Raw genomic sequence first — 19,744 nt, 5'->3', positions numbered from 1 at the left:
ACAGAATCATATTGGTAAAATATATATTTTGAATAATGTTAAGTATCTCACGTAAATATCTTTTTTTTTTTTACATATTCAGATAAACTTTAATACTGTAATACTTAATTACAATCTCACATGAAACCAACCGATTATTTAATAATTTATTTTTGTCAAGATTCATTATCTCTCAGAAGTTGTACAATATAATTTTATATGGACTTTGTTTATAAAACATTTTTCATTTTTACGCGCCAAATCTATTTGTGCATTTAAACAGAGCATTGTGTAGTCTATTTTGATAAATTTGATACAACTATAATAAATTGATGTTTATATTTTATAGGTATACATTTTTATGTATTGTAAATTTAAATATTTTCGGTAGTAATGGTTAATATTTCTGATAATGATGATGTTATGGATGTCAGTTGTGCAGGCTCTGATAATTCTGACAATTTAATGGATACATCAGATGGTTTATTTCAACATGAACAAAACTTTGAAAAGAATATTAATATATCAGATGATGTGGTCGATAAAAATGATGAACTTTTAAATATTGTTATTCCTCCACCACCGGAACCATGTATGCGTGATGATGGATCTGGAGAAAGATTAGTTATTTCATCAATTGATGTAGAAAATTTTAAGAGTTACTATGGTAGACAGACTATTGGTCCATTACATAAAGTAAGTTATAAAAATAATATTACAATAATTATTTTTATTATTTATTAGAATTTTTCTGCAATAATAGGACCTAATGGTTCAGGGAAATCTAATGTTATTGATTCCTTGCTTTTTGTTTTTGGATTTCGTGCTTCTAGTATTCGATCTAAGAAAATTAGCTCACTGATACATAGTTCAAATGGAAAAGAAAATATAAATTATTGTTATGTTCAGATAAATTTTGTTAAAATTTTTGATATTGTAAGTTTTTGTATCATATGTAATTAATAATTATTTTATAGGATGAAATAAATTTTAAAATTATACCAAATACTGCTTTTAGTATTGGAAGATACGCTTACCAAGATAATTCAAGTAAATATTGTTACAATGGGAAAATGAAACAATATAATGACATCAAGATGTTGTTAAAAAAAGAAGGAATTGATTTGGAACATAACCGGTTTTTAATTCTTCAAGGTGAAGTTGAACTTTTAGCTTTAATGCCTCCGAAAGGTAAAAAAGAAGGTGAGACGGGAATGTTAGAGTATTTGGAGGATATTATTGGATCAAATAGGTACAAGGAATTTATTGACAAATTAGTTGCGGGAATCGAAGATTTATCTGTTAAGAAAAATCTTTTTATGGTGAGATTTCAAAGAATTGAAGAGGAAAAAAACAAACTTACGGAAGATGCAAAAGAATGTATTTGTTATATTAAAGCACAAAATGCACAGTCTTTTTTTTCAAATGTCAAGTTTCACATTGAAATGTTTAAAGAGATGGATTCTAGAGATGAGAAAAAACAACAATTAGATATTCTTAACGAAGAAACAAAAGAATGTGAAGCAAAAATTAAGGAATTAGATAAATCACAAACGGCAGAAAAAGAAAAGTTAAAACAATTACAGGGTGAAATCGATGCAGTAATAAGTGAAGGGGACCGTTTGAAAAATAATTTAAAAAATGAAGGTGAAAAGCGTAAAAAAGCTGAGGCTGACATTCTTAAATTTGAGACAAAACTTAATGATTCAAGTAAAGCTTTGGCGAAGGAACAAAAAAAGTTATCTGAATTGGTATCTGCACCGGAAAATTGTGATAAGAAAATTTCCGAATTACAAAAGGAACTTGAGGAATATGAAAAAATAATAGAAGAAAAATCTGTGATTGTTGATGAATCTCTTTTAAAATTTGAAAAAATGTCTGCAGAATTTGCTGAACGGCTAAAAGAACCGGAATCTATTGTTAATGAATTAAAACTAAAAGAAAGTGAAGCTTGTAATGAATTAGCATTAGCTCGCCAAAACCATTCAAATTTAGTTGCTCAAAATAAAGCTGGTGAGGAAGATTTGTCGAATATTAAAAATTCTATTGCAACCACAGAAAATGAATTAAAAACACTTGTAAAGTCACTAGCAGAGTCTACTGAAACGTTGTCAAAATGCAAAGAAGAGCTTTCTGAAAAAGAAAAAAAACTTGAGGAAATTGAAATTGAAGATCAGGAACTTGATCCTATCGTAAAAGAGTTAAAAGTTAAGAAAGATTTAATAGAAGAACAAAAGCAAAGTCGACAAAGTCAAAATAAGGTTGTCGATGCTTTAATGACTTTCAAGCATTTAAAAAAAATTGATGGAATATTTGGAAGACTTGGTGATTTAGGAGGTATAGACCCAAAATATGATTTTGCTATTACAGCTGCTTGTCGTAATCAATTGGATTTTATCGTCGTTGACACTACAGAAACAGCTCAAGCTTGTATAAAGTATTTGAAAGAAACTAAAGGTGGTCGTGCCTCTATGCTTATCTTATCAGAACAAGTAAAAAGATTCTCCAAACATATAGGCCCTATTAAGGTACCTAAAAATTCTCAACGTTTGTTTGATTTAATTGAATGTAATGATAACAAGCTTCGTTGTGCTTTCTATTTTGCATTACGTGATACTCTTGTTTGTAATGACATTGACACCGCAAGAAAAGTAGGTTTGGAGGGTGAAAAACGATGGAAAGTTGTTTCATTAAAAGGTGAGATTGTTGAAGTTTCTGGTGTCATGACTGGTGGTGGAAAAAAACCTGAGGGTGGTAAAATGGGAAGAAGTGCTAAAGTTGTTACTTCAAGTCAACAAGAGGAGAACGAATATGATGAAATTATCAGGGAATATGAAACTAAGTATCAAAGATTGAATGAAGTACGTGATGAAATTGGACGTTTAAAAAATCAAATTAATACATTAAAGAGAGAAATACAAATTTTAGAAACCAGAATAGGTAAGCAAGGACCAGAGATAAATTTTAAGAAAAATACTATATCTCAATTAAAAGCACAAGAAATGGAGAAAATGCGTGAACTTTCTCAAAAAAAGTCTAATGAGGAAGAGATAGATTTGTTAATTGATAAAATTGAAAGGCTTCAACGATTATATGAAAAATGTCAAGCTAAGACTGCTAAAGCTAGAGTTGCTGTAACTACAATCTGCAATGAGAGAGATGGATTGTATGAAAAGATAGTTGGAATTCATGAAGAACCCTTAAATCAAGTGAAGAACAAAAAAATTCAGTGTGAAAAAACTATAAAAAGTGAAAAAAACAAAAAGAGTACAGCTGTCTTGAATGCAAAAAAATGTGAAAAATCTATTGTTAACATTCAAAATGAAATGGAAGAAATGGAGCAAATGCTTAATGAAAATAGAGAGTTTTTAGATAAAAATTTTAAGACTACTTTTGCATTGGAAAAAGAAATTGAGGCAAATAAATTGGCAGAAGATGCTGCTAGAAATGCTCTTAAAGATGCAATGGGGCGTACTAAAGAATTTAGTGAAGAACAAGTAGTATTAACAAGACAGTTTAATCAGTTATGTAATGACAGGGATGTTAAAGAAGTGGAGTACAATCAAATAGAGAATTCAATTAGGGTAATTAAAAAGAAGGTTAAGGAGTTAAAAACAACGGATATCAGTTCAGTGGCAAATATTCTTAATGTAACAAATGAAGAGGTAAACTCTGCAGATTTTCTATTTGACGCTGGAAATGGGACAATTGTTGGGAATCATGGTGAAAATGATATAACAGTTATTGGAGAAAAAGTTGAAGGTCTTTCAGAATGTATGTTGTCGGGGAAACTTCCAAAGTATACACGTGAAGAACTTGAATTAATAAATCTTACTGATTTTAATATCAACAGCTCAATAATTAATATTAGATTTAAACAAACAAAAAAGATTCGTATGAGTGTACTAGATGAATTCAAAGCAGTTTTAGAAAAATATGAGAAAGAAAATGCTATTTTACAACAAATGAATAAAAAGCTAAAACAATATTCAGCATCACTTGATAATTTAAGGAAAAAAAGGCTTATTGAATTTTTGAATGGATATACACAAATTCTTCGTCATTTAAAACTTATTTACCAAATGTTAACATTGGGTGGAGAGGCTAATCTTGAATTGGTAAATTCAATGGATCCATTCGAAAAAGGAATTAGGTTTTGTGTTAGACCACCATTCAAGACTTGGCGCGACATGTCAAGATTATCAGGTGGTGAGAAAACTTTGTCGTCACTTGCTTTGGTTTTTGCACTTCATCGCTACCGACCAACACCCTTATATGTTATGGACGAAATTGATGCTGCTTTAGACTTCAAAAATGTTACAATATTATCTCATTTTGTAAAAAAACAAACAAAGAATGCTCAATTTATTATTATCACATTACGCAACAATATGTTCGAATTGGCAGATCGAATAATTGGTATCTGTAAACAAAGTGATTGTACCCAGAATGTTGTTATTGATCCACCACTTCTCGGAACTGATTAATTTTTTTGTTTATATTTTTTTAATAAATAAATTAATATGTAAATTGTGGAAAATATTTTAAAGTTATTTATAAACTTTATCACAATAATAAAAGTGTAGTGATAGCAAAAATTGTTATAATTTTTTCAAAAAATAACATTTATGTATATATTAAAATAAATAGTGTAAAATTAGCATTTACTGCAAATTAAAAATTTTTAAGTGAAAAAACTTTAAATAAACTTTTCTTATGTCAACATTTTGTAAAAATAATTTTTGAATCTTTTGATTAAGTTTGTAAAAGTTCATAACTTTTTGAAAACCAATATTATGAATAAAATTTAATAATTTTAAATATTAACAATTGGATTCTAGTTTAACATTCATGTTAAGATGTAATTCATGAACCGCTTCAAAAATAATAATTTTTTAATTTATAAGTAAAAAAAATATATACATATTTTATTGAAATAATTGTAAAATATGTAGAAAGTCTACGTTTGATTAAGACTAAGCTTTTTTTTTTAATGTATTCAAGATATTTTCAGAAAATGTATCGTATTTTTTGTTATAATATTGTATTAATTAATATATGATGTATTATAAATTTAATTATTAAATAAACAAACAAAATTTAATTCATTTTATTTTATTAAAAAAATAAAATTATTTTAGTATAAAAAATATAAAAAAGCATTATATTGAAAACGTTTTTTCATAAACGTTGGAATGAATAAAAATGGCAATATTAATAAAATTATATCAGAAGTCTTATTATTGATTTCTATTAGTGATTATTCTAAAATTTACCAAATACTAAAATTGCTAATATATAAAAGAAATCCCGTTCCTCTGTTTCTTAGTACTAGTTTTTAAAAAACCATAAGTATATTAATTCACTCTAAGCTTTGTATAACAAAATAATAATTGAATTACAATGAAAAATATACAGATAGAATTTAAAAAAAAACTATATAAAAATGATTATCATTTAAACAATAGATTGAGGTCTTAAAGAAAGTAATGTTTCTTGATGACTCATTTTTTCATTTTCTAAAGCTTTGCTTAATTCTTTTTCTAAAACCTCAATTTGATTTTGATGACGCATTTGTAATTGTTCCTCATGTTTTTGTGCCTTCATTGCTAAACGTTTTCTTTCTTCTACAAATACTTTAACATTTTTTTCATTCAATTCTTTTATTCTTCTATCTCTTTCAGCTTTATTTTTTGTATTTTTATCTTGTTGTATAGCTTTTGTATCATCCATTGATTTTTTAGTTTGTTGTTGTTTTAATTCTTTATGTTCATTATCAAGATTACTTTTAAGTAAAGTCATTTGTTGTTTTTGAGCATCTATTAATAATAATTTTAATGTTTCAAATTCTTGTTTTATATGACTTTTTTTCTGATCATACTCTTCAATAGCTTGTTTATGTAATAAACTAGACCATTCATCTGTTTGATTAGATACTAAACTTTTCATCTTGACTGAATTTATTTCCTCTGGAGATAATCCACCTTCTGTTGGTTTTGATGATAAAGAATCACGAGAAGTAAATGGATTACTTCTTTTTTCACTTTCTCTCTTTTTTTTAGACATCCTATTACCTCCATAAATTAATTTATCAACATTTGTTTGTTGTTGTTTCTGTATATAATCTCTTTGTTTTCCATGTTTTTTCTTTAATTCTTCAACATCTTTTTGTTGTTTTTTCATTAATTTTATAAATACTTTATCTTTTTTAATTTCTTCTATATCAATAGTTTTAATTTTAAATTTATTATCAGATGTTTCTGCAGCTGATCTTGAAGAATTAGGTTGACTTGTTTTACCATTATCAATTGATGAACCATTATTTCCATTATTAAAATTTTTACTCATACCACTTAATGGTGTACTTGGAGCTGTTTTATCATGAGGTAAAGAATGTCCTAATGAACGATCAGATAAAGGACCATTTTCTAATTTAACATTTCCTTGTCCATTACCTATTTGTTCATTTTCCATATCATCATCAACTAATTTTCTTAATACTTCTTGTTTACTTGGTTTATAAAATGCTCTAGGATCAGCTAAAATATCTACAAGACCAGAATGTTCATCAGGTACGTATGTTTTAATAACAATATGTACAAATAATGTTGGTAAAACTGTTGGCATATTAGTTTCTGTTCTTAATGAAATATGTCTATATCCAGCCTGAAGACCATCTAATGGTAAAATTCTTTGACCAAGTTGTTTTCCATTTTCATCATATGCAGCAAATCGTAATACTGCTAAATCTGGTAAAATAACTTTTCTAAAAACAAATGGATCTTCATTATATATTGGATTTAATCCATTAGTAGGTATTGTTTTAGTTTTATGTTCTTTTCTTATTGTATCTGTAGGTAATCCATACATTTCAACTTCAACATATGTACCAATTTTTCTATCACAAATAAATTGTCCAGAAATAATACGTACAGAACATGTTGCTGCTATAATACCATCAACAGGTGACTCAGAAAATGGATCAAAAGTTTTATCAGGTCTTCTCATAAAATCAGGTTTTAATAAATAACCACAATTACCATTATATTCAAATTTTCCTTGATTTAATTGCATAGGAACATCAGGTGTTTGAAAATTTAAACTAACCATATGACAACCAGCATTCCAAAATATTTGAGGTAAAAAGTTTGATGAATCTACTCTAGCACCCTTAGGATATATTCTTGAAAGTTGTCTTTTGTTATAATTAACAAATTCAGGAGCATTTTGTTTTAAATAAGTTAAACCAGTAGATTCTGAATATGAAGACATATGAAAATGTAAATTATTTTGTTCAGCAACATCAAATCCAGAAAATTTTACTGGATGAGTATAATTTACAAGTGAAGATAATAATGGATGAATATTTGTTGTTGCTCCAGTATAATGATATTCAGCAATAATTCTTTCCTCCTCTTCTTTTGTAAGAATTGTCTAAAAATAAATATTAAAAAAAAAATAAATAAAATAAAAAAAATACTAATAATTAAACAAATAAAAAATTAATAGGTATTTCAATTTACTACAATAAAATGCACACTAACAAAATAGGTAATGCAAAATATGTGTTTTTTTTTTAAATAGATAAATTTTTAAACACTAATGTGTTAAAAAATATACCATATAAACACATATATATATTAATATATTTATAGGTAATTTATGCTTAAAAATAACCAAAAACATGCTAGGAAGTATAGTTATATATATGTATATATATATAGGGATAGTAATCACTTAAATAATATATAATCAAACATTATATATAAAAATTAAAATCAATTATAAAAACCTTTGAAGAATGTTTAGAAAGTTTAATAGATGCTCTTCTTGGTTTGAATTCTAGAAGGGCATTTGATATACTTGTAGCACTACTTTCTATATGCCCTTTCAGTCTAAAACTTCTTTTCTCCCTAACAAGTGGTGCTCTTAGTTGAGCTGTTAATTTGTTTGACAAATCGGGATTTGTTACAGTTAATGATGGTATTGTACTAATGGAAGTACTTTTTTCCTCCATCTCAGGCTCTTTCTATATAGATGTAGGATGTTAATTTGTTAATTTATTACCAAAAACATTTATGTTAGTTTGTTAAAAAAAAAAATACTACATCTTTTTAATTTTTTTTATTAATACTTACCTGTGCCTTTTTAAAACCTAATGGTTTTAATTTGCTAATAAAATTAACTTGTTTCAATTCTGGATGTGCTTCATCTTGCTCTTTTCCATCTATACCTATAAATAAATAAAAATAATGTTGTATTAATTTCTTTTTTATATAAAAAATTAAAAAAAAAGTAAAGTAAAAAAGTAAAAAAAAAAAAAACTTAAACTATACTTTTTTAAAAAAAAAATTTTAAAAAACTTGGAAAACAAAGCGTTAGAAAAATGACGTCAATATTTAAAGCAACTATGGCAAAAATACATATGCTATATGAAATATATATATATATATTTATACTTTAATGCTATTCATATTAATAAATTATAATAATATAAATAATAAATTTTAAAATTTCTTGATAAAGCTAAAAAAAAAGCATATCTTCTCCAATATTATTATTTGTTTAAATTTTTTTTTTTCATAAATTTTAACAAATCTTAACATTACACAATAAAGGGTATAATTATTAAAATATCTTTACAAAAGCTATTTAGTAAGATATTTATAGTTAGAAAAAAATATATATAATGTGTATATAGTTAAGAGGTATTTTTTTTTACCCATTAGATTACCTGGAATCTTGGAGAAGATAGACGTGAAATAATCTTTTGAAGAATTATATTCACCGTGAGAAGCCAAGCTGTTGTCAGAGACATGAAACATAGAAAAGTTGGAAGTAGATTGACGACGTGAAGCATTCTCAGAAATTGAACTTATATGTTGACTACCAGCTACAAACAATCAGCAAATATAAAATAAAAAATAGCATTTAAAAGTTTAGACTTATTACACAAAATATATTAAAGGGAAAAATAAAATTGAAAAATACTAAAAGCAGATTTTCAAAACAAAAAAAAAATTTTTTAAAAAAGCAAAAATATTAATCTTTATTTTTTTTTTAATATCAAAATAAACCAACAAATTGAAAGAATAGAATATTGAAGGTGAAAAGATAAAAAAAAATATATATATATATATTATTTTTTTGAGCATCATTTTATAAAGCATTTGATAGAAGCAAAAGTATAGATAAAACTTAGTACAAACTTAGAGAATGATAAAAAAATAAAAATTTAAAAGATAGTTATATAAATATAAAGATTATTTTTATAAAAATAAAAAAAAAACAAGACAAAACGTATGACCTCACCTAATCGAGATGAATAAAAGCCATCCATGCTTCCGGTATTGGTACCACTACCGGATTTATTAGGACTTTTATTCCTAAAACTGAGACGCATATTTGTAATGTTTCTATTTGATAACATACTACCAGAAGATGTATTATAAGTACTTGAAGGAATACGAAAAGAAGAATTCCTTTCAAATGTCTCCTTACCACGTGATGGATAATTGTGGTAATGATGATGGCGACGAAAGGAAAGTTGTGAAACAATACTTCCTCCAGCTGTTGCGGAAGAGGATGATATTAGGGAAAGAATGGATGCATTATCAGAAGTAACACTTAAACTGGAGCCACAGCTTGTCATTGTGGTAGGATATGTTGTTGTTGTATTTGTTCCTGAAGATCAAAGGTGCGAAAAATGATATTTAAATTTGAAGATAAGCAATAGAAAGTAAATTATATATAATAAAAAAAAATTTAAATTATATTAATTGATAAATATAAATTTAATATTATTTGAATTAAAAAAGTTGTTATACTATGATTAAGAAATAAATTTAAAAGTACTATCTATAATATTTGGTTTATTATTACTATTTAATTAACTAAAATATAGGGAAATAGTAATTAAATAAATATGTGATACATATTTATTAAAAACTTTTAGATTTCTATTAAAATATTATTTCATATTAATTAAGATTAAATATAATAAAAATCTTATTGATTTTTATAAGATACAATTTTTGCTTATTTATAAATGAAAACCATGCTGTTTATATTAAAATATTTAAAAAAAGGGTTTTCTTTAAAAAAAAGACAAGTATAAAAGAATGGTAAATTTTGGATAAAAATCAAACGCAAATTGATAAAGCAAGGGAAAGAGAAAATGACAAACTAATTAAAAACTTACGTGGTAATGAAGCATCTTCACCAACAACATCAGGATTTTCTGTTATCTCATCATCTTCATCTAATTTTCCTTCTCTTAAAAATTGTTCCATCTGAACTTTTTCAACCTCTGGTTTAAGTCTCTTATTTTTAATTAATATTTTTCTTTTTAATCTTGATGGTGGTGGTAAAGGAACACCTGGTTCAAGAGGAAAATCAGATAATGGTTTTGATAATAACATATCACCAAATATTTCCATACAATATTTAGCCATTTTTTGTTGATTAGATTTTGAACAATGATTTTCAAAAGATAAAATAACCGGAAAATCAGATCTAGCAAAGGCAGTATCACGAATTTGATAAAGAACATCTTTAAAAAAAACATCTGTACACATAGCTTTACCATGTGTTATGATAGGTTCACCTTTATTTTCACCAGTTCCATCCCAACAATCTAATTCAACACAACGACATCCAGATAAAAGAACTGTACGATAAATTTCAGTTGAACTTTTACCACCATATTGTCTACCTACTAAATAAGTATTATGTGATGAATTTATATAATAATGTGATAATGGTTGATCCATATCTTGATACATCTCAGTTCTATCAAGAAATATTGGTGAATTTTCATCAGACATTAAAAATCTTAAAAATGCATCTCCACTCATTTTACCATTATTAATATAATTTTCATCTATTTCAAATTTTGCTATTAATGCTTGTGCAGTATTAATAGTAAAATGAGGAAACAAAATTTCATTTAACCTTGGATCTCTTTGTTCCTCATTTAAAAATCCAATTAATTTATCTCTTGTTAAATATTCTTTTTGGCCACTCCTATAAATAATTAATTTTACTACTTCTTGATGTATAAAAACTTACAATTTTACAAATAACTCTTGTACTTCTGTTCTTGGACATATTTTATGATATAGACGTAAAAATTTTTCAAAAGTAAAAAGTTCTACATCTAATTCTTCCCGTTCCTATAAAATTATTTATTGATAGTTTAAAAAAAAATTAAATAAATGACAAAAAAAAATAAAGCAAAAAAAGCAAAAAAAGCAAAAAAAAAAAAAAAAAATTAAAAGATAAGCAAAAACAAATATTAAATATAACAAAACATGCAAAACAAATATAATCACCACACCTTTTTTTTATTATACTTTTTGGATTTACATCTATAAAAGTTTTTCAAATTTTTACTCCACGATTTTCTTATTACTTTTACTGGTGTATACTAAATAATTCATGCAATATATTAAACATTTTTTTTAAAAGTTACTTGTCAAAATATTTTATTAGGATATTTTATTATTTATAAAAGGGTAATTGATATGTATGTACTTTTTATAATAAAACAAATTTACAATAACAGTACGTCTATCTATTTTTTTTTTTTTGATTATATATATAAATATATATATCAAATATAAATGCAAACTAAATAAAAAAAAAATCTACTATATCTAATTACTTACCTTATCACCTGCTAAACCAAGATCACTTAAACATTTAAGAACCATTCTTTCTGGTTTACCACTAGAAAATGTTTTAACAATATTTTTTATAGGAATTTTTCTTCTATCATTTAAACCTAAACATAAAAATCTCCAATGTTTCATTAAATTTGTTGTTGGGCAGACATGTCTAACTTTTAAATTTTTTAATATTTCATTAATACCATTTCTCCATAATTTAGCTGTACCAATATCCTGAGCAACAATATAAAATGAATTAATATTAACTAAATCTTGACCATAAGTTATCCATACAGTTCTTTCTTCTAATGTTTCACGTGAACCACGTTGTTCTAACTCAAAAAGTATTCTACCATCTTTTGGTGGTCCTGTAACAGGTCTACTTTCCCAAATATTAACTAAATCTATTAAATTTGTATCTTTTCCATCAACTGTCCATGATAGATAAAAACCATACTCGTCAATTTTAACATTTGCATTTAAATCTAAGAAAGTTGACTCATCATCATATTTATCAAAAATACAACCATCTATAAAACTTTGTGGTATATTAGGTTTCCAATTAAATTGGTACTCTTTGGCCATCCTTCAAAAGACAACTACTAAAAAATTGAAAAAAAAAATTTTTTGTTTACTCAGTAACAAATATATATATATATATATCAAACTTTCTTATTTAATATATTTTGTTTAAAAAGATTTATCTGATAACAAAAAGTAAAATGATTCTATTTTTCTTTCTCAACTCAAAAGTACAATATATTATTATTCTCCTCTTCTTTTTTTTTTGTTGTAAATAATAAACACTTAGAAATTACTTTTTGTATTATTTTTTGAAATATATTTTTGAGAAAAAAAAAAAGAATTAATATCTTTATAAATATATTGTGTTTTTTTGTCTTCTATTTATAGTGTAAAAATATTGAAAAATCATTACCGTTTTAGGAAGATCCACAATTTTTTATTATTACAAATTATTTAAATATTTCTTTTTTCTTTATAGATAAAATAATTCTTGTTTTTAAGATAATATAATTTAGCTTATTGTATAATTGTATGTAATAAATAAATAAATTTTTGATAGTTATAAAGATATATAAATATTCTTTACTTTTTTTTTTTTTTCTAAATAGTAATTTAAAAAAAAATAAGAAATAAAATATATTAGTATTTAGTTATATTAAAGAGACCTGAAAAAAAAGTATTTAATAAAAAGATTACCAATTTTAAATATAAAAAAAAATATAATTTTATTAAATTTAAAAAGAATATTAAAATATATTATGTTAAATATTATATCATCATCATATCATTAAAAAGTATCATCATCTTGTTGTATAATATAAAATGTACATGGTTACTGGTAAAGTAGATGAAAAAAGGACATAGTTTATCAATGTTTATATATGTGTAATGTATAATGATAAGATTAGGAAGAAAAAGAAAGATAAGACTTCGGTATCTTGTCAATGTAATTATAATGCAACAAGATGATTAATTAAAAAAAAATTATACAATTATTAGTAAGCTTCTTGGTAAAAGTAATATATAAATGAATAAATATATTTGGGATTTTTATATTTATAAAAAAATAATATAACATAAATTTTTGTTTTTGTACTATGATAAAATATTAAATGTTTTCTCCCTTTGTATGGCGAGAGATATTTTATGTAGTGATTTTTAGTTAAAAATAATAAAATAATGATAACAATAATTCTTGAAATATATTTTATGTGTATAAACATAAAAATATTTTTATATAAATTAAAGGTATAAATGTAATTAAAAAAGTTTATCCTGTTATGAAATATAAATGCTTGACAACAGATACAAAATACACATTTAATTCCTTTTTTAAAGTATATATCACAACCATTTTTATTTCTATTAATTTTTGCTAAGCATTGTAAATAAATATATATTTTATTATTAATAAGATATTTTTATTATACTAAAAAAAAATTTTTTTTTTCTATTTAATTCTACCTTTTATTTATAAATATACATAAATATATATATTACAGATATATATATGTATAAATAAAAAGTTTATAAAATTGAGTGAATGTATAAAATTTATCTAGTAAAATTTAAAATTTTGAATGTTAACAAAAAAGAATCTCAAGTATAAGTTGTTTACTTTCTCTAAATAACATTTTCCATGTCTCAATTTGTCAATATCCATTTTAAGAAAAGAATTATTATTATTATTACTAAGATTCTATATATTTTCATTGAGATAACGAAATAATAAGAAATTTTGATTACATAACATAGTGATATTTAGTGAATAAATAAATATATTGTTATTGAAAAAAATTAGAAAAAGGTAAAAAGGGCAGGGTAAAGTGAGAAAAGTCAATCAAAGTAAAAAAAAAAAGTTGATGTTTTATGAATAATAATAATGTTATAAAATAACTTTTACACTATATTTTATTTAGAATGTGTATAAAGATTTAAAAAAAAATAGTTAACTATTTAAATTGAAAAATTCTTAAAAAAAAAACTGTACAATAAAAATTATAATAAAAAAAAAAGAAATAATATTAGAAAAAGTAAGCATTAAAATTGTCATATTATAACATTTCCTTAAAAATATAACTAAATATTTATTTATATTTTATATGTTTCTCCATCGTTTCACAAATTAACAATATAAAAAATGATATATTATTTTTAGTATTTATGTTCTATAAATATATTATGGAAAAAATATACAGAAAATGAAATTTATAAAAGAAACTAATACCAAGTGATGGTTTATACAAATTTTATATTTTAAAAATAAATTATATTTTAAAATCTAATTGATATAATAAATCAAAATTATATTAAATAAAAATTTATACAATAATATTTTATTATTTTATTATTTGTTTTATTTATTTATCATTTTGTTGTCACCTTAATTTTCTACATTTTTTTTTTATTCTAATAATTATTTTTTATTGCTTAAATATTTATTAGATAAATGTTTGGCTTTAATTCAAATATAAAAATTATATTAACGAAAAGAATCATTAAATAAAATTTTTAGTAAAAAGAAAAAGTTTTAATATTTTTGTGGTAAAACAAGCATTTATTATATGGGGGAAATATATATTATTTTAGTTATATTTTATTTGCATACTAAAAAGTTTGATACCAAAATCAATACTAAAGTTTGTACAAGTTTAATTTAAACGATAATTTGACTAGAAAATAATATATATATATATTAATAAAAATAAGTATTACATTAAAACAATTTTATTTATTAGAACCGATGAAGAATTTGTTAGTGATATTAAAACTTTTACAGTTAATGTATAATTTTTTAATATAGGAAAAAAGTAATTAAATGAGTTAGTTATACACTTTATCAGATCATACATATATATTTTAGTTTTTCCCCCTTATTGATGGTAAATCATATATTATTTTTATAAATAAAAAAGAAGGAAATTAAAAGTTAAATTATATTTCTGTATAAGAAGAGCTGATAAAAGAAAAAAAAAATTTTTTTTTATAAGAATGTTAGGAAAATATATATATAAATATATTTAAGGTGGTAAGAAAAAAGAAAGAATAATTTTAAATTAATAAAATGAGACATTTTAATAAATTTTATAAGTTAGAAAAGAAATAAATTTGTATGTAAGTCAAAAAAAAAAAAAATAATAGTAATTTCTAGTAGTTAGTATGAGAACATAATTAATTAAAAGATAATATAATACGAAATGTTAAAAAGTGATAGAAATATTTTGCATCTAGTTATATTGCAAGGTATATTTTTTTTTGATGTAAAAACATGCCACCAATTGGTGTCCTTAAATATAGAAATATAATAAAAAAAAAAACGTGACTCATTAAATAAAATCTTTCCAAAAAAGATTAGTTCAATGTGCAATTTATTTTATTTTATCAATGTTTAAAATATATAATACAATTCTAAAATTAGTTTTTTTTTTCTTAATAAAGTTAATCTTTTGAAAGCTAAATGACGTAATATCCTTATAATAATTTATACATAAATGGTATATTTTATTTCTTCAATATATTATAACAAGATAATGATAACAATCAAAAGAAAGTTTTCATTGTAAATAAAATTAACGATATACTGTCTTCATTAAAATGAAATTATAAAGATAATAAATACAAAATATCAGAAAAATTAGAAATATTTGAAAGAATGACGTATAAACATATAATTATATTAAAAAAATATATATGATTATAATATCAAATTTGCAAATACCTATATAGATAACATAGTTAATAACAAGATAAAGCAAATGAATTTTTATAATAAAAGTTTTGTCAGCAAACTTTTGAATATAATAATGATGGAAATATTTTACTTTTCAATTATTAAATAAATAAAAGAAGAAAATTTTGACATTTTATGATTAGAAAATTTTCTAAATTTCATAGATACATCTCATTTAGTCTTCGGCAATCTTCTATTAAAAAAAATTTATAAGTTAAAAATAAAAAAAATTTATAACATTATACTATTATTGTTAAACCTAACTCTTAATTTTATTTTTTCAATTTCTGAAAAATTTTCACTACAAATTAAATTTTTTTTCTCTTTTATTGCTTTTATATATTACAGTTTTTTTTTTTTGTAAAATCTATTTAATAATGGCAATGATTTAACAGCGAATAAAAATAAATGATTTAGAAATAAAGATTAAATATTTAACTGTAAATAATAAAATAAATAATAAAATTAACCTCATTGTTAGAATATTTAAAAAAAAATAGTTTAAAACGTGAGATCAAAATTTTAAAGTAAAAAAAATAAAATATCATCATAAAACTACTCCCATTAAAAATTTAAATTGATCAAAATATATTATTCTTATGAGAAACTAATGATAAAAATAAAATTTTAAATAGTAATAATATAAAATATTTCATTCAAAGAAATATTAGATAAATAAAGAAGAAATTAGTGATTTTAGAAAATTAATTAGAAAAAAAAATTTATAAAGAAAAAAGCTTAATAGTTAAAAGTAATGATAATGTAAATTTATTTTCTTTTCTTCTCTGATAGTATAATACTTTATTCAATAAAAAATTACTTGTAAATGAAAGTTTTCATTTTTAGGCAAACCAAAACATGTTAAAAGAAAAATAATTAGCTAATGGGAAGCTGAAATCACACTCATACATTAGTTTTCTGCTCAATTTATTAAGTTTTCCTAATAATTTAACTATATATTATATATAAAAATAAAAAATAAAATATTTTATAGTTACTTATGCACCAAATATAATATTCTTATTTATTTATTGATAATCAAAAATAATATAAAACAATTTCAGATTTTATTTAAACTTTCCAATTTATTTTATAAAATTAAAAAAACTTTTTTTTAACATCCTAAATACTTAAAAAAAAAACAAACAAACAACTTAAATTATATTATTCAAAATTTTTAAAAGTGATTATCTTTTAATCATTACTCATTTCCTCTTCTTTATTTTTTACCAATTTTAGAATGGCATTTTAAAAATACACATTTATCTACACAAATATAGTTCTTTAACTATAAAATTATAAAATATAAATATATGTCTCTTTTCATTATAACTAATATTAAGCATCCACCCATATTTTTCATATAAATATATATACACATTCATTTTTGATATATCTATCAGTAATCCGTTAAAAGCATGCATAAATATATATAAATACATCTTTCCATATTGAGGTATATTAAAAATAAATATTTTGTCTAAGAAATATTTAATATAAAAAAAGAAAACCACATTTATGGTTCATATAAAAAATATTTTAAATTCTTTTAAAAAGGTATATATATTTAAAAGATAAATATAAAAAATAATATATATAGTTAAATTAAAAAGTCTACATCATCATTATATTAGAGAGTTGTAAAGATAATCAAAAAAATCCCTAGGTAATATGTTTTTCATTTAATGGTAAATTTAAAATATTCAAACAAGTATTGTTAAATTTAATAAAAATAATATCACAAAGAGGTAGTTGTATATTAGTATTTTTAAAATATGAAAAGATAATATTATTTAAATTATTTTTGTATAAGAAATTACCATCAAAACAATTGTTTTACAAAAAAAAAATGATATGTAAAGAGTAAAAAAATAGTGTGAATATTTAAAAAAAAAAAGAAAAAATATTTGTTTACATAAAAAACTTTCTTAAAACCATAAATATGTAATTTATTAAAAATCTAAATAATAAAAAATAAAGAGTATAATAATAAAAAATTAATAGTATTTCTAATTTAAAGGAAGTTAAAATAAATCTTGCATTAATAAATAATACTTTAAAATATTTTATTAATAAAAAGAGAAGTAAAAAAAATTAACTTTAAATTTTATACTTATCCTAAAAAAAAAAATTTAATTCCTTTTCAACAGTGTCTTATTCCTATCATCCTAAATATATCTTTATCATTCTCATTCTATCAGACCCCATTGAATAAACTTGTTAAAGGCATGCCATTTCAATGAATGGTTATTTATTCAATACCCAACAAACAAAATTCCTTATATCATCTCTGTAGGTGGGTATAAAAGATCCATTCTAATATTTGTAGACATAAAAAAAAAATTATATTTAAAAATGAAAAACTACTGTTTAATGAATATAAAAAATTTTAATAGAAAAAAATAAAAATTTTCATTATTTTATATTAACAAAAATTATACAATTAATAATATGGTAATCAAAAATGTAACATTTTTAGCTAAAAATGTGTCTCTATGTCATATTAACATAACAAAAAAAGGGACTTACATAGAAGCAAGGAAACTTCTATGGTATTCAATTCTCTTCCTTCCCATTCATCTTTCCAACCATCCTAATAGATGAAAAGAAAGCGCTGTTATACTTTTGACAGAAAATGACAGAATAACTATAAATTTTCTGTGTACATATTTCTTCTAGAGAAGAAGAAAAAAAAATGGCCTTATACTGATGAGAGGGTGGATGGATAATATATTTAATATATACATATTCTTATAAATATATATATATATTTATTTATATTGAAAAAGAGAATGGCAAATCGAAATTTAAGAAAAGAAGGCACTGCGCACTAGTATAGAAGAATAAAATAAAAACCTTAAAATATATATATATATATCTATACATATTTATAATAATATACATTATATTTCATAAGAAAATGCCATTTATAATGTTTATCAAAGATAGAAAGGTTTTCACATTCAAAAAAATATTTTTTTTTTCTTCAATTTTTACTTTAAGAAAATTTAATAAATAAAAATAATAAAACATAAAAAATAGTTTATTTATTATTTTTTAAAGATAATTTAAAAAAAAAATTTTTTTTTTTTTCAAAATATATATAAATTCAATAACACATTTTAAAATTATTTTTATTTTATTTTTACTTGTAACTAACAGAATTTCTAATTATTCTTGACAAATTTTGAAGTTCATAGTTTTTATATCAGTCTCATAGTTTGAATTCATTAATTTTTTATATTCTTTTCCTTATAATTTCAATTTTTTTTAGTATAAAAATTAACAATAATCACTATATAATGTAGTTTTTTATTTTAAATATTTTTCTATATAATAAATTATTAATTTTTAAATTTCCGTATTTATCTTGTATTAGAATTAATTTTTGATTTCATGGTGTAATATACTCAAAAATCTTTTTTATTATCTTGTTAAACTAGATTTTAGTTATATACATTATTAAAGATGTTATTAATTTTTTTCTCTTATCAGTTTAATTTTTCTGAAATTTTCTTGTCAAGATCAAAAATTAAAGAATCAAATTTTTGCAATGAATTATTCTTTTTATTTCAATATGCTTATCATTATTATAGTTAAAAATTTAATAAGTATATTTTTATTTTGCAAATATTTAACGATACTCCAAAGTTTTTATCAATTATAATCATAATTCTTAATATTTTTAGATATATGTAGGAGTAAAGATTAAAACCACTTGTTTGAACTTTATTGTTATTAAATATTATTTTAAATTTTGTGGCTAGAATTTTGATATAGATTTAGTATTTAAAAGTTAACAATAAATGTCTACTGAATTACTTGTTTTTTTTTATAATAA

The 19,744-nt window shown here is 22.2% G+C and overlaps 2 protein-coding genes across 2 annotated transcripts; one reads left to right on the top strand and one right to left on the bottom strand.

The window, feature by feature from the left end:
• Positions 1-372: 372 nt before the first annotated feature.
• Positions 373-4,466, top strand: SRAE_2000486600 (Structural maintenance of chromosomes protein 4; the record flags this gene model as incomplete). The annotated part of the gene is made up of 4 exons (XM_024643799.1): positions 373-675; positions 724-915; positions 957-2,919; positions 2,974-4,466. 4 exons carry the CDS (start codon positions 373-375, stop codon positions 4,464-4,466), a joined length of 3,951 nt encoding a protein of 1,316 aa, XP_024509431.1.
• A 970-nt stretch (positions 4,467-5,436) lies between these two features.
• SRAE_2000486500 (1-phosphatidylinositol 4,5-bisphosphate phosphodiesterase) lies at positions 5,437-12,233 on the bottom strand (the record flags this gene model as incomplete). The annotated part of the gene is made up of 8 exons (XM_024643798.1): positions 5,437-7,413; positions 8,118-8,212; positions 8,714-8,872; positions 9,292-9,663; positions 10,181-11,004; positions 11,050-11,153; positions 11,318-11,407; positions 11,649-12,233. 8 exons carry the CDS (start codon positions 12,231-12,233, stop codon positions 5,437-5,439), a joined length of 4,206 nt encoding a protein of 1,401 aa, XP_024509430.1.
• Positions 12,234-19,744: the final 7,511 nt, after the last annotated feature.

This window comes from Strongyloides ratti, assembly GCF_001040885.1.
Source record: "Strongyloides ratti genome assembly S_ratti_ED321, chromosome : 2".
Lineage (NCBI taxonomy): Eukaryota > Metazoa > Nematoda > Chromadorea > Rhabditida > Strongyloididae > Strongyloides > Strongyloides ratti.
Note: the sequence above shows the minus strand (reverse complement) of the source record. Positions and strands in the feature narration are given on the sequence as shown.